This window comes from Gastrolobium bilobum, unplaced genomic scaffold, assembly GCF_033153095.1.
Source record: "Gastrolobium bilobum isolate Gb01-03AN ecotype WA unplaced genomic scaffold, APGP_CSIRO_Gbil_v1 utg12072, whole genome shotgun sequence".
NCBI lineage: Eukaryota > Viridiplantae > Streptophyta > Magnoliopsida > Fabales > Fabaceae > Gastrolobium > Gastrolobium bilobum.
The window spans coordinates 667,710-684,188 of NW_026899161.1; the positions used below are offsets into that span (position 1 = coordinate 667,710).

The following is a 16,479-nucleotide window of genomic DNA, read 5'->3' on the forward strand; positions in this document are numbered from 1 at the left end:
GCAGTAAATACAGAAATATATATATATATATATATATATATATATATATATATATATATATGGTTCACTTTTTCTGCAGTTACTGCAGATAAGTTATCTGCAGTAAGTTCAATACGACGTCGTTTTGGGACGAAAATCATGGTGTTTTTGTAATTTTAATTTATTTCAGGGTTATAATAGTCTTTATATTTATAATTTTTTAAGATTTCAATACCAAAATAACATCGTTTTGAAAATAAATACAGATAACTTATCTGCAGTAACTGCAGAAATATTTTTCTCATATATATGGGCTTAACATTTCTCAAGCTGCTTGAGACAATGTTATCTCCGGCTACTAAATCATAACCGTACAAAGATGGATCAACGGTGATAAACGAAGAGAGAGAAAAAGAAAATCATAATCATTCAAAGGTGAATCAATTAATATAAGGAAATAAATAAACAAAACGACGTAATTTTGGGATGGCCGGAGATAACATTGTCTCAAGCAACTTAAGAAATGTTTTTCCATATATATATATATATATATATATATATATATATATATATATATATGAGGTAGAATCCTTTGACACCAATTTGACACCTCATCTGAGAGCCGTTAGATAAAAAAAGATCAATTGTGTCAGGCTGGCCCAGCCCAGCCTACGGCCTGGCCTACATTGAGCCCAGCCCAGGCCCGGCCTTTCAGAAAAGTTGAGTAGGCTTAGGCTTATAAAAAAACTTTTTTAATAAATAGGTTATAGGCCAATTTTGTCAAGCTCGGCCTACAGCCTTGTAGGCTGGCCTATTTAATTTATTAAAATAAAATAATAAAATAATATCTATTTTATGTGGCAAAGACACAAAGTACCAAATACCAATATCTCTTAGTTTTTGTGCTATTTTATTTAATGAAAGGAAAACTTGTCTAATGTCTCCAAATTTTACATGTTGTTGCAGCTTAATACCATGGAGCAATGGGTACCTTGCTGGATTATGATGTTACTGATGAAGATCTTTCAATAATACTCTTCTTTCCCTTGTCTTGATGGTGGTTTAAAGATTTTTAGATGAATGACATTCTCTTGTAGACTTTATTTCAGCATCCAGTAATTGTATTTTTCTTATTTTTCCCATTTTTTTGACTCTATTCCTCTATGACATACATTCTAGAGATGAGGTATTATGTTGACTCTTTCTTGTTTGTCATTTTTTTCTTATGAGAAGTACTAGTGCATGCATAAAAGGAACTTTCTTTGCTCTATACAATTATTATTTTTGCTTAGTATATATAGTGGGAGGCCTACAAGGCCTGTAGGCCATGTCAGGCTTTCTTATTTTTGAAAATGGGCCGGGCTTGACCTACAAATAAAGCCTTTAATAGGCCAGTAGGCCAGAGAAGCTGAATTTTTTTTGACGTAGGCTTGGGCCAGGATGGCCAAAGCCCAGCCCAGCCCAGCCCATTTACACCCCTTGTCACATGCTTACAAACCAGAGTTGTTGATCTTTTTTGATCTAACGGCTCTCAGATAAGATGTCAAATTTGAAATTTGATACTGATGTCAAAGGATCCTACTTATATATATATATATATATATATATATATATATATCAAAACAAATCTCGATCTGAGGCAACATATTAAAATGACACGTATCCTTTGAGAAACGTGGCATATTAGTAAGAATAAAGAACACGTTTCATTTTAGTACATGCGGTCCACGAAAAGCTTTAAAACTGCTTCAAACTTAATATATGTACAGTTTTGTAATATAAAGGATAGAATTCGTTTTTTTTTTTATAAATAAAAAGTTCTTGTGAATTTTTGTTAATTTTCTGAATAAACTATACAAGAGAGGAAAGGAAAAACAAGAAAGAGAATAAGGAATAAGATTAACTTAAAAATACCGACTTTGAGTTAAAATATTTTAAAACTAGTTTTACTTGAAATTTTCATTTTTCAAATGAATTTTTACCTAAAATTTTATGGTTTATGTTTTCTACAATTAATGTAAATAATTTAATTATATTAAGTTCAAAATGATGTTATTATAAAATAAAAATAAAGATGTTTTGTAATTATAATTTATTTCATGATTATAATAATTTTTTTATTATAATTTTTTAATCCGAAATGATATTATTTTAAGAATAAATATAAATGAGAGAAACTTTTAAACCCAAATTTTATACCGATAAGAATCAATTTTCCAATATATATGATTTTGTGAGTTTATGTTGTCCCCAACTCAAAGCAATCACCGAATGAAGCTACTTGTAGTTGTACCACCACCATGAGTGAGACTAACCCCAAAAACCATTACCCTGTTCCACCACCTTCTTCTTCTTCTTCTTCGAGTGGGGTTCCCAGTGATAATGGACCAAGCAAATTTAGAGGCGAGAAGAGGCATATAAACCCACCAGAAACAGAGATTCCTGATGCTGCAACTCTGAGAGAGCAATGGAGGTATGCCACCAGACAGTACGGTAAATGGTACTCTCACGCTTGGGGCACTGCCATTCTTGCTGGTGCTGCCTTCTTTGCCCTTGGTTGGGTCATCAAGGGAGAGAATCCCTTACCCTCGTTTCACTCCAACGATCCTTCACCTCCCTCTTCCTCTCATGAGAAGAAGAAACCTAGCCCATGATCATCCCTATCAAACCCTTCTTTTCTGTGAGTTGATTCACTTTCATGATTCTTTAATTTATTTATTTATGAGTAGTGCTCTTTTTTTTGGGGTACCCTTTGATTTCAATTTTAAATTGACGTTCTTGTGATTGGGAATTGTAGATAGGACTTGAATTGGGTTTCTGGGAATCAGAATAGTATTAAAGTTTTTCTTTTTATTTGTTTCGGTCATTCAACTTTAAGGGTTTTTTTGGCTGAATTTGGTCCTATTAGCGGGAAATATAGATCACTATGAAACAGCTTCTAGTATGTGTTTGTGAAAGTGAAATTTTGAATTGGGTTGTTTGGCTCAAAAGAATAGGAAGAGGTTGAAGATGAAAAATTAGGTTTGGTGGTTGGTAGTGTTGCTTTTCTTCCAATGGTGTAATTTATTATCGTTAGATCATGTGTTTGGGACTCCTGACATGACTTCTGCTTCTGATTTGAAGCCTCAAGGCTCATGTGGTTTCACGTTGTGGTCTATGAAGATAAAGGTGATGCTTGATGTCACAATTTTATTATATAACGTGACTTTTGTGTATGAACAACGTATCTATGAATGAACATTTGTAACATTACTGTCCATAAATGTGATTCTATTGCAAACATGTCCCGGGAAGAGTGGTCTACGGTTTCTGGATTGATGCACCGGCCACCATAGCTTTGTTATATAAAAATGGCCTTGAAGGATTGCATGCGTAGGCTATGCTTTGTTTGAATTAAAATGGACTGGTGAAAAATGATTGTATATTGGGGCATTATAAAGCCTAAAACACTTCCCTCGAATCCATTTCACTCCAACCTAGCAAAGCCTTATGTTCTTTTGCTGAACTAGTTATTTGCAGAAACTTTTTCCTTTTGGTGCATTAATGAAGTGGCAATGTAGTATGCTATGTCCGTTCGAAATTTTCTCAATTTTCTGTGTTGGGTTTATTGCATCCATTGAGTCTCAGCGCTTTGCTTATCTCATGGTACAAGAAGTTTTTCAGTGTCCAATCAAATGTTTCATCATCTTTTGACACTTCTGATGTATTACAGATTATTCTTTATTTTAGTATTTGATATTCTGTGAGCTGATTTTTTCAGTGTCCAAATCAAATGTTTCATCATCTTTTGACACTTCTAATGTATTACAGATTATTCTTTATTCTTGTATTTGATATTCTGTGAGCTGATTGATTTTTGGAGTCACATTTTAAAAGGTCGGGTTGAAAATACAGAATTAAATCTCTCTGTGGTAGAGTTGGCTGCATATTGTTTGTTGTATTCATATGTAAGCTGGAATTAGACTATTTCTATGCATAGTTCTTGTTTTCATCTGCATTTTTTCCAATCTTCCATACATTAGGCATCAGTTTTACGGTTAATGTTTCAAGGCTATTTTTATTCTGTTAGTATAACTGCATGATTGGCTTTTGTGTTATTTCCTGCCCATCATATCGAAATGGATGGTTAGCTATCTATATATCTTTTTTTCCCTTTTTGTTTTTATAAGAAATACTATAGAAGGGAATAACGAATTAGTCAAATTGAACGGCCCATGTTCTTCTTGTCTTACTGGACTGTGTAAATCTACTTACTACTTGGCCTTTCACATTTCAGACAAACCTAATATATTCTACTTCATAAATCTTATTTCATGAATTTTATATTCAAATTGAAAATGATTGTTTAATTCAGGTTAGAAGCCTGAAATATAGTGATTAAATTAAGGTTAAAATTGATAATGCCTGGGAAGGGGTAAATTTCAGAAGAACTGGCTTTTCCCCTCAGTTTATTACCTTAATGTTTGTTAGATTAACTTCTATCTGCATTTGCGTAAAATAGAGATGTCAATATGTTGTGCATATTACCTCCTTAATTTGTTCATAAAAACATTAAATTGCAGGTGCCATTGACAAGAATCAAGCCACATAAGAGCTGCTTTTCGTTAACAGTGCCCTGAAAGCTCTCCTTGCTTGCAATGCTCTATTGAAGTTTAATGTTTATAATCGAGTCTCGTGACATAATTGTTATTTTGCTTTTCTTAAATTAGTTCTTGTCACTGTTTTGATGTGGATGTAAGACAAAAGTTTTGTATATGCAAATGCTTCACCCCAACTACTGAAATTTATGTTACTACTCTCTTTACTTACGAGAAATCCTGATACTGCACCGAAATGCCCATTTGCTAATTTTTCGTTTATTTGATCGCACTGAAAAATTATCTGTATAAAATCAAACGCTCAAAATTCTGACAAGATATTATATATAAAAATGGAAAAACAGAAAGCGACAAGTAAGGCAAGTAGATGTTTTCCACATTTAGTAAAGTCTGAAATTAGATAAATGAATAGACAGAATATGCATGCATAGACAGGAGCAAAGAAAGTGAAGAAGCCTAGGAAAACATTTAGTAAGTCTGAAATTAGATAAATGAATACCTTCATGAGACACAACAAAATAGGAACCAAACAAAATGAAAGTGCATCGTGTTTCCTAAACATTTGTTTAATATTGAACAGATCTTCTCTACAGTCCAAAGCAGAAAGTTTAGAGTGATGCTATGTAGACAATCATTTTCATGCTGTAAGGCTGATCTCTACATGGATATAAACAAGACAAAGTTTTAAAGTAAAAGTACATAGATTTTTACTGAATCCTCAAGAAGAACAACATCCAGCTTTCTTCACAGCTGATACATCATCACGAGACCCAACATTAATTGTCTGTCCTTTTGGTAAAGCTGCTGGATCATCACCAATTTCAAGGGCCTTCTTGCTTACAACACGATATATTTGTGTCAGCACTTCTGTGAAGGAATTTTCAACGTTCATGGACTCAAGGGCTGATGTTTCCATGAAAAAAGTATTCTCTCTTTCAGCAAATGTTGTAGCATCTTCGGTTGAAACTGCTCTCAAATGACGCAAGTCTGCTTTGTTCCCAACAAGCATCACCACTATGTTGGCATCTGTGTGATCTCTCAGCTCTTTCAACCATCTCTCAACATTTTCAAATGTAACATGCCGGGTAACATCATAGACTAGTAAAGCACCAACAGCTCCTCGATAGTATGCACTTGTAATTGCTCGGTACCTTTAGTAAAGGAAAAGCAAACTAAGATATCTTTTATGTAAAATCAGTAATACAGCATTGTAAATAATTATTCATGTGGAATCCAAAATTACTATGATGTTACTCTAAAGATTCTTGTTATGATTATGAATCAACAAGACTACCAAGATTCATTACAAGATATCCACATTATTCTGGCATTTAATTATAGGCTTGATTAAGAAACTGAATGATGCATCAAATGATCAATGTAATTCACCGGAAAAGGAAGATCAACTTTTTTACTTTCATTTTTTCCTTGTGTTTTTTTGTGCACTCCACTTATAAATTCATCCTCCTCAAGCAATCTGTTTTTCTACAATCGTCCTTGGAAAGATGGAAGTTTGCAAGAAAAGAAAATAGTAATGACTCAAACGAAATGATTATGATTTTCAAGTTTCAACTTAGATATACTAAACCAGAATGGAAAGGAACTGTTAAAGGTAAATAAGCAGTGAACTAACATAAATAAAGCAGCATTGGATCTTTAACTGTGCTGAGCATAGAAAATAAATTCTAGTGGCACAGGATGTAACCAAATAAAGGTAATATAAGTTGTTTATAGATTGCACTGAACTAGTGTTTCAGTACAAGCAGTGATGAAGCTTAGGAATGACAGGAGGGAGCTGAATAGATTTATATTAAAACAAATAAGAGTGGGTTCTCTTAATTTCATTGTGAGCTTTATATTAACACCACACTTTAAATTTTAGATATACGATATCATATAACATGTTTAAGTTATGTCTTAGACACTTCTTCTCGCTCCAAATTTTTGGTTCATGCTCCACCATTGATTAGAAGGAACCAACTTGAGGAGCTGACCGACATCCCCTTGTGCACATGACTATAAGTTCATAACTCTTCAGCTAACTAGTTGTTAACAACATTACCATAATGACTTCCTTTTAAGTCACCATATTACAACAAAGTTCAAGCATTAATAATAACAACCCCACCTAGTGAGATAGGGCTTGGTTATTGTGGAGTTTATAGTAATCATAACAATACTAGCTCTGGTCATGACTTAAACTTTTTTTATTTCTAGGTAGCCAGTAACATAGTATATGATCCATAAACAATTATCAGCTACTCCTAAATGTTCACCATGTTACTAAAATCATATTAACAATAATAATATTAAAATTTTCCAACATCAATCTTAAATACGAGGGAGAAAATCTTGACATTTGAGCAACACCAGAATTCAAACTATTATAACATGAAATCTTCAATGCAAGGATTTTATAAGTCATTTTGATACAACAAGCCAATTTCAAGCCCAAGTCAAATAAGAGCAAGTAATACCAACAAAATGGTTTAAAGGTAATTAGGACATCTTATTATTACAAACTTGAGACGTTGGTAACCTTCGCAAGCAAGACTAGCCAAGTGATAACTTCATGTCTTTTATTACTTAGTATATGGTTACCAGCAACTCCAACATCTTTTTCAAAGATGCTACAAGTAAGACTATTAATAATAATGTTGACATGTTTACATATCGATATCAAGTGCAGGACAAAAGAACCATCAGCATTATTTCAATAAGAACTCAATGCATAATGCTAAGATTTGTATGTCGATTGGAAATAAAAACTGTATTGAGGTCCAATAATAATATATTAGCACAAGGCTACTGCAAATAAAATTCAAATTTCAATGTGACAGCAAATAAAATTCAAAAAAAAAAATTAAAAAAAAAATCTAATTTCTAATTACTATGACATTTTCCATTTTCCAAACAATAGATTGGAAAACAGAAATCCAGAAAAGCTTCGAATGCATCTAATTATCAGCAAAATGGGTGCAGGAAAACAAGAGCAGCAAAAGCCACATATATCCATTACAATCAAATCGTGGACATTAATAAATTTAAAAAAAATAAATTTCAAAAAACAAAAACACATATAAGGCGATCTCAACACACAGAATCAATGGCTAAAATTCCAAAACAAAATGCAATAACCCAATTGTAGCATGAAGGAGACAAGAGAGAATGAGTAAATGAATCTTCACCTCTCCTGGCCAGCAGTGTCCCAAATCTGAGCCTTGACAACCTTATCATCTACATGAATGCTTCTGGTTGCAAACTCAACTCCAATGGTGGACTTGGATTCAAGGCTGAATTCATTTTTTGTGAACCTCGATAAAAGGTTGGATTTTCCCACACCAGAGTCCCCAATCAACACCACCTTGAATAGATAATCGTAATCGTCATCAGCTCTGTACGCCCCCATTTGCCACACACACCCCTTTTCTCTCTGGTGTTTGGTTAGAGAGAAAATCAAGGGAAAAAAAATGATTTTGATATGTTTGTTCTATCAGAGATTCAAATGGGTTGCGGTGAATATATATTAACAATTAAAGAAACAAACTTTTGTTATGAAATCCAGATTTGGAACAACGTCCGAAAAACAAAAAAGCAGGGAACTTTTGGTAACAATGGGATGCAAATTGAAACAGCGATGCTGGAAATGTGGGGTTTCTTAGTTGGCAAATTATATTATATTTTATTTTCCATAAAATGAATTACTATTTAATCTATTTTAACGTATAGAAATTTCTTAACGTTTTTTTTGTGTGTGGAAGAAGAAATTTCTAACGTTAATAACTATAAACGAAATTCTAGAAGACAATTTTAATGTCATTTACAGTTAATTTTAAATACTCTATTATTAATTTTAGGACTCTAAAATATAAAATAAAATTTTAAAATATTGTACTATCAATTTTAAACATCTTAAGAAAAAAAATATAATTTGAAAAAAATATTTATCTTTTTAAAGAACAGTCATTTTAATTAAAACTATTATTTTTATTTAACGCTTAAATTAAAAAAACCCTTCTATTTATTCTTTCACGTGATTTTTATATGAAATATTGTACTATCAATTTTAAACATCTCAAGAAAGAAAAACATAACATAGAAAAAATATTTATCCTTAAAGAACTGTGATTTTAATTAAAACTATTATTTCTATATATAAAAACAAATTCATTTTATATAAATGAAATATTTTGTTTATTAATACTCATAAATCAAAGATTTAATAAAAAGTTGAATAGCTAATTAATTAAGTACTTCTTATATATTACGATAATATAATAGCACAAACAGACACGCGATAAATATCAATGATTTATTCCAAATAATGAATAACGTTGAATCAGCCATATTTGTTAATGTTCAGTGCTAAAAATTTATATGCTTGACCTAATAGTATTTATTATGATAGAAAACTCTAATTAATATTTTGGATTTATGAAACAATATTTTTGTTTGAACTATCCCTAGATCTCCTAGAAACTTCCTTGAACGTTATATATAGCTGCAATCAATATTACATATTAATGTTGTCTTGTTGGCAGTTCAGGCCACATTTGAATCAACTCATATTGCCTATAATCAATACATGAAGCAGCCAGAAGTGCACGAACTAAATATGTATTTAAAATTCTGAAAAAGATAAATTACTAGGCAAAATTAGTTAATTAATTAAACAATGTATTCCAACTAAGATCGAGGAGCAAAAATCCTATGGCAAACATGTTAGGCCATTAACATGATGACATAAATGATTCATGCCCAGCAAAAACTTCATATGAACAGTGGAAATACACCCAAAAACATCATCATGTTATGCACCCAGATTGAAATATCAAATGCTGTTGATTTGTGGAAATGGTTTTCATTTGAATAATTTATGTTAGGAAATACACTCACCACGTGTGTGAGGTGTGTTATGTAAGAGAATGCAATACACCCGGATATTATATGTACTCAAACACGACATAATGACCCAGAACGCAATCTTATATTATTCAATGACCGGGAGACTATGTAACTTACCCAGCACACTTTAAATTATTTCAGCCTCAGCCTCAGATATTATATATACTCAAACACCGACATAATATTGTTAATTTTTCATATATAAATAAGAGTGTATGTTTAAAACCAAATTAATATATATATATATATATATAGATAACTTGCACATACCAAAAAAATTTAGACAAACGTAAATTTGTCTGAATTAGGAGATTTGACATCAGGTGACGAATATGTTTGGGCCTTAATTCGGGGATGGACCTGTTTTGCTTGTATTGGCCTAGTATTCTTGTACAAAAAGGCTATGCAGTTCGATCTAGATTAGGTGATGATTATTATTGACCAAATAATATTTAGTATGTGCAATATGAATTCACAGTAAATCCATATATTTTTATTTAATTACATTACAAAGAGAAATACCACGCACATAATGAGTTTTTGTTTCTTCCAAGTAGATATTAGCTGCTGATTCGCATACAAATGAAGGTACGTTGATAAATTTTTTTTTTTTTTTTTGGTACTAGTAGTGGTTGATATTTACTCAGATGAAGGAAAAATCTTCTTTCCAATTTTACAAGTGTTCTCGACATCGGATTTCATATGTTTCAGAAGATTAGGTCAAAGCTATATCCTGATTCAAAATAGGAATCATTAGATAATCAGCGTTATTTATTAAAGAGTTTGCATTCTATCAAAAAACATCACAAATATTTGGTAAACCTTAGATAACACATCACGAATACACACTTTTAAATCCCTAACCTATATATTACTGTAAACATATGCCCCTTCATTGACTTTAAATCTATTGCATATTACAGCAGAGATCTATATATGACCCTTGCAGCCATCTCCCTAAAAAAATATCATTTACCACATTGAATACGATGATGCTCTTGCATCAAACAATACGAATTTTCGACTCAGCACACATACCCTTATTCCCGCGGGGAGCTAACTCTTTTTTTAAAAAAAATGCAATTGAAGAAATTGAGAGTGGATCCTCTCATATTAAAAAAATGACAAGAATGCTTAAAGGTAGCTTAGTTGACAACTGAGTATTCAAAAGTTTGCTTTGGTAAGTGTAACGCCCGGCCGCTTCAAGAATCAACGACTATCCCCACATATTAACACGAGACTTTTCAGTGTGTTTTTTCCTCACTCGCATACTTCCCGGGAAAACTTCCCCAGGAGGTCACCCATCACAGAATTGCTCCAAGTCAAGCACGCTTAACTATGAAGTTCTTCTGTTCCGGGCTATCGAAAAACAGATGCATCTCGTTAGTATAGGTAGTACCAATTAATTCTTATGAGCTATTCCCAATTGTACTGTCCCATATCATCACAGTTTCTGAAATCCCTCTCTTTCGGGTGTTGATTCAATTCATTCATGTACCCGTCGCTGGAAGCCTGCCAGGAGCCGCTCCTTGTCCATGCCTTTTCGCACCAGCGATCACTCCCCGCCTTCGTCAGCGTCCGGATGTTACAGTAAGAGGTTCAAACTTTAGCCAACGCAAATTTTTGAAATTTTTTGGGGTGCAGAGGAAAACTGCTTCCCTCTCGAAGGAGGATTAGTCTCACCCTTCCTCCGATGACAATGGTCCAATGCATCTCCTATTTCAATAAGGAGCTAGTCTTAGGGGCCATACTCCAAGAGTAAGGTGGCCGGAGAAAATTGTGTGGGGATACCTCTATGTTATCTACCAAGAAATATATATGATCATATGAAGAATCATAACGATAAAAAGGTAAACTAATAATAAAGGAAGAGACAAAAAAATATTGAAATAAATAGTTATAAAATTATACTATGACCATATAATAAGTAGTTAATTAATTTTTATATAATTATAATTTTCTGACATTACAATGTAATATTTTTTTATCACGACATGATCCATTTCAAGAAGAATCCAATCAAAGTCAATGTGACTGTTCCTTTACCTAACACCCTCGTGGAAGATATAATCACAAGTATATAATGAAATCACTCTTTGCCATCACCACGGCACCACAACACCAATATGCTCACAATTTTAGTACGTTCCAAACCAAGCATCACGTCCATGTGACCAGAAAGTCAGAAACTCTCTGGGGAACAAAAGGTGTGAGACACACACATACATACATATTGCTACTTATTTAATTCCTCGACCATGCTTCCTATATATCCATCCATCACATAAACCAATTAAAGAGAGCCAAACAGAGAGAGAGAGAGAGAGATACCATTCACATCATATATATATGAGTTTGCAAAGAGCAAAGTATCCAGAAGTCTTCTTGTTCATGATTATATTTTGTGATCATATATCATGCAGAAGAAAATGGATGTTTGGGTGTGACGTAGCATAAAAGAAGATTGAAGGAAAATAAAGAAAAGGGATGTTTGGGTGTGACATAGCATAATAAAGGTTGGAGGAAAAGGGAAGAAAGAGGGAGTGTGAGGAATTTGAATTTGCAGATAGGTAAGTCTTCATGATATATCGAAATCGCAGTGTCAAATCGAGGCATCAAACATGAGAGCAAACACTGTTGTTATCAAACAACACGTAAACCAATTAATCAGAAACTGTGACCTCTCATCAACAACAACAACTACTCTCCTATTCTCTCGTTGATTTTATAGGAAAGGAACAGTGTGTGAGTTATGAAAAACATTTCCCATGGTCATTCCTCATCACATTTGAGGACAAGAATTCGCAGTTTACGTGAAAACTTTAGTACCATTCCGTTTCGGGTCAGACCTTTCTGAATCGTGTAAACAAGATGCGCTTTTAAATAGCATACAGTGAGGTTTGGAACGTTTTTGATCTGACTACACTACGATTTCTGGAACTTAAACTGCAACCCTTTGGTTTAAATTTTTTCCCAATCTTTTTTAAAAAAAAAAAATTATCGTGAGCTGGTATAAGCAAGCTAGAGAAACTAATTGCAACCTATTGTCATTATACATGATGAGAACATAACTATAATTAATACAAAATATTTGTGAAGGATTTTTGGAATTCTGTAAAAAATTATATAAAACTCTCCCTGACAATGCAAGCCGATTGCTTTCTTTCTCTTTAATTTTAAGTCATTCCTGACTTAAAGAATGGTCACATTTCATATCAAATATGTGTTACATCTCAGAGCACCTTTAAAGGTATTTGCAAATGATCTATCTATAAAGGACTACAAGAAACTAAACGATTTTAATGGCGTTAATATTTATATGTAACATTATCATTTAGAATCTTGAGGGTTACTCTCAGAAATAGACACAAACATGTGATATATAATTATGTTCACTAACACTTTTTTTTTTTTGTCATTTCTTGATTAAAAAATATTGAATGTAAATTTTGTAACACCTAACATAAAATGGTACTTTCGATAAAAGGGAATAGTTATTAATTCAAGGGTTAATTTTCTTCACTCGATAATTTCATATATATATACTTCGAAGTCTCAAATAAATAGAATTAAACAATTTGAGATATAATCACATACTTAGATGTCAAAGTAAAAACATTTATATTAGTGTAATTTGAACGGGTTATAAGAGATAACCAAATATATTAACCCTTATTAGCTTGATTGATATTTAAATGATCTGGAATAAAGATTTTCTTATTATTTCACTTCCATTTTTTGCAATCCTTTTCTTCACCTTCTTATCATATAAGCAATAAAGATAATTAGCTTTAATTTAATTTAGGATAAAAATAAAAATTACATATTTTGGTCAACAAAGTCATGATAGCCATACTTGAACAATATAGATCCATCTTAAGTCATTCTCATGAGCAGTGCCTGGAAACCCCTATAAATAACCCTAAAAGAGTATTACACGCATAGAGACGAAGATAAAAGAAGGGAGGAAAAGGAGTGAGAGAAAGTGATCGAAAATAGACAGAAAAAAAAAAAAAAAACATATCTAAAACGCCATTCACTTGACCGATCCTTCAGCTTTCTACTTCCTATATCTGCAAAACGATAAAAAATATATAGATATACATAAAAAAAAAATGGTCAGTAACTATTCATCAACGAGGGTTAGAGGGAAAAAATCATCACAAATTAAGACAAAAACTAGTACTGTTGGTTATGAAATGAGTGTTAATTAAGATGCAGACCAGATAATAATATGCGCCATGCTGGAGTGATTGGAGGGTTACACCCCACTGGTTTGTTAGAACTGGCTGACCAGTTGCATGGATAAGCACAGCATCATCACCAAAAGCCTCACGCACGTTGAAAGGTCCCACAGATACCTCGAACGCCACATCGTTAATGAACACCGTTGATCTCGCCGTAACAGCTGGATCTCCAATCCCTGAGATACACCGAATCATCTCTCATGTGCAAGTCGAAACACACTAGCTATCTATCAGAAGTCAACAATAGCTAAAAGCCAATTCAAGTTTCAAGCCAATGAGGCCATGCACACGTGACCCAAATACCATGCTAATCTATATATGCCCTAATAACCCTCTTTCTTTTACAAAACTAGTTTTTATTTTGAAAAGCCAAAAGCTACTAATTAAGCCCAATTTGGAATGTAACATTGTGCTAATTAATGTGTTAATGAATGGTTAAGGAGATTCCTATACTTTACCATGCACATTAATGTACATAAATAAATATTTACCTTGAACTTGAGCAATGATGGGGGATGGAACAGTAATGGTGGTGGTAGTGATGGGAGGTAAAACAGTAGCAGTGTGAGATGTTGGAGTGACACAGAAATTAAAATGTGAGGGTTGGTGCATTATTTTCACGGACTTGTCTTGATATTGATCTTTCTTTGAGGAGGCTCCATGGTTCATGATCTCACTAAGCAAAAGACTAGTGCAAGGACCAACGTTATTATGACAAGGTGATTGAGCTTGAACCACACTAGAGAGCTCAGAGAAGCAAAATCCTTGTGATGTTATGGCATTAGGTATTACTCCTTGTCCGTTATGTTGCACTGGGAAGAAGAAAGCATCAGCCGGTGGCGGTGGTGGCGGCGGAAGCAGAGTGGACTCATTGTGGGTCTGAAAATAGGTTTGGTTCACAGAGTTAGTGGGAGAATTGGACACCACATCGGTGACATTAGAGAAACCAATGGAAAAAACCTTGGTGGGTATTATTTCTTTAGGGGAAGATTTCTCAGAGGAAGAAGATGAGGATGAATTAGGTGCAGTGACTTGAGGAGGGAGAGAAGGAGAAGGGTTTTGTTGGGTTTCCGGGTTCTGATTCTTTGAGTTCTGTAGATGGCGAAGCTTGTGCTTGCTCCTGGATTTGCGGTTCTGGAACCAATAGAAGACATTAGCATCACCCACTTGGCCATACTCTTGCAACTGTGCCCTGATCTTCCTTATCTCTTCTCTTGGAGGATTCACCATCCCAGAGTTGAATATAGCTTCCAGTATTCTAATTTGCTCCGGTTTTGGATTCCACCTTGGCTTTGGCTCTGGACTTCTCTCCTCACAACCTGCTGCTATCAATTAAGTTACAAAAAACATAAAAGAAGAAAAGAAAACATAAAGTCCACAACTTTTTAGAAATGCCAATTAGAAACCTGGATCTCTATATCTATATTTTATGTAAAAAGTTAATCAATATTTCAATCTTATGAATTTTTCAAAGTGGAACTTAAGTGCAAGCTGATACTACTTATATGTGGAAAGATAATTGTCCTTTTTGTGTTCAGAATTGGAAAGGGTTTTCAAGGTTGTTTATATGGTGAATAATGAGAGAAATTTTTAAGTGATTTTTGAGTTTGGCAAATTAACCTGAAGCGTAAGGGCTTCTATGGCATCCATTAGTTGACATGAGAGAGGAGTTGATGTCATGCTGCCATTGGTGGTGAGGATTGCAGGGCTTAGACTTGAACATGCTTGGCCAGTGTCTATTAGAGGAAGCCATGATGATGATGATGCAGATGATGATGATGGGAACTAACTAGTGTGAAAGAGGTGGTGGAAGTTACTGAACTGAAAGGTAGATATCAAAAACGGCCAACCAGATGAGAAAACAATCTAAGAAGCAGCCCTTTTTGTGGCTCCTGCTTTCGGTCTCAACTGAACCCACAGGACCAACATAGCATACCTTCTCTTATATAGCCTCTTCACCTACCCTCTGTGTAACAGTGTCTCTCAACGATTCTATTGCAATAATAATGAATAATCTGTTACCATCAGTCATGTACATAACATCCTGGCATGCATCTCCTAAATAAAAAAAATAAAAAAATGTATTAAATCGATCATTCACATATATTAGAATTTAACATATTAAAAAGGGTTATTAAATTAAAATATATAAAAATGGACGAAAGGCAACAGGAATCACTTGTGAGAAAGATAAACTAGAAAGGAAAGGGAAATAAATAAAAAGGGAATGATGATAAGGGAAGAGAAGAGAGTACCATGTCTCCCATCCCCTGCTCTATAGATATAGCGTTTGCATACACTACTTTTGCATTAATAGTTAGGAAGAAAAAGAAAAAGAAAAAAGAAAAAAAATGCTTTTGTATGTAGAGGTTGTTTAAAGTACAAGGAAATTCCCCCCGGACGAGAAGCAAATGGAACATGGAAAGGAATACATGCTGGGGACTTAATTAGGAATCTTGTTGTTGTTGCAGAGATGGCAGAGAAAAAGCTCTTAATGCTAGGACTTTCATCAGTGAGAGGGAAGAGAAGGGAAGGGGTGGGGTTCTGATCAGTTTGTCTCTTTCTTTTACCGGATTTCTATGAGGGGAAGGGAGAGAAAGGTCTCTCTTTCTTTACTCACTTGGGTTTGCTAGCAATGTATTAATGGGAGGGTGAAGAGTGGGGGTAGAAATAAGTGTGGGATTATTCTAATGGAAGAGGTTGTTGTAGGAATAAATAGGGGTTGGGAGGATGAGGGGTTTCAAAGTCAA

General features: G+C 33.6%; 3 protein-coding genes across 3 annotated transcripts; 1 reads left to right on the top strand and 2 right to left on the bottom strand.

Moving 5' to 3' along the window:
• Positions 1-2,213: 2,213 nt before the first annotated feature.
• Positions 2,214-4,753, top strand: LOC133287878 (uncharacterized). The gene is made up of 2 exons (XM_061485561.1): positions 2,214-2,659; positions 4,542-4,753. Exon 1 carries the CDS (start codon positions 2,280-2,282, stop codon positions 2,631-2,633), a length of 354 nt encoding a protein of 117 aa, XP_061341545.1. The 5' UTR covers positions 2,214-2,279; the 3' UTR covers positions 2,634-2,659; positions 4,542-4,753.
• Positions 4,754-5,030: 277 nt separating this feature from the next.
• On the bottom strand, positions 5,031-8,216 carry LOC133287877 (ras-related protein RABA1f-like). Its single transcript, XM_061485560.1, has 2 exons — positions 7,766-8,216; positions 5,031-5,728 (listed from the first exon to the last, which is right to left on the bottom strand). The coding sequence occupies exons 1-2, from the start codon at positions 7,984-7,986 to the stop codon at positions 5,296-5,298; spliced, it is 654 nt and encodes a 217-aa protein (XP_061341544.1). The 5' UTR covers positions 7,987-8,216; the 3' UTR covers positions 5,031-5,295.
• Positions 8,217-13,642: 5,426 nt separating this feature from the next.
• LOC133287865 (WUSCHEL-related homeobox 9-like) lies at positions 13,643-15,495 on the bottom strand. Its single transcript, XM_061485540.1, has 3 exons — positions 15,350-15,495; positions 14,221-15,054; positions 13,643-13,905 (listed from the first exon to the last, which is right to left on the bottom strand). The coding sequence occupies exons 1-3, from the start codon at positions 15,480-15,482 to the stop codon at positions 13,643-13,645; spliced, it is 1,230 nt and encodes a 409-aa protein (XP_061341524.1). The 5' UTR covers positions 15,483-15,495.
• Between the last annotated feature and the right edge of the window lie 984 nt (positions 15,496-16,479).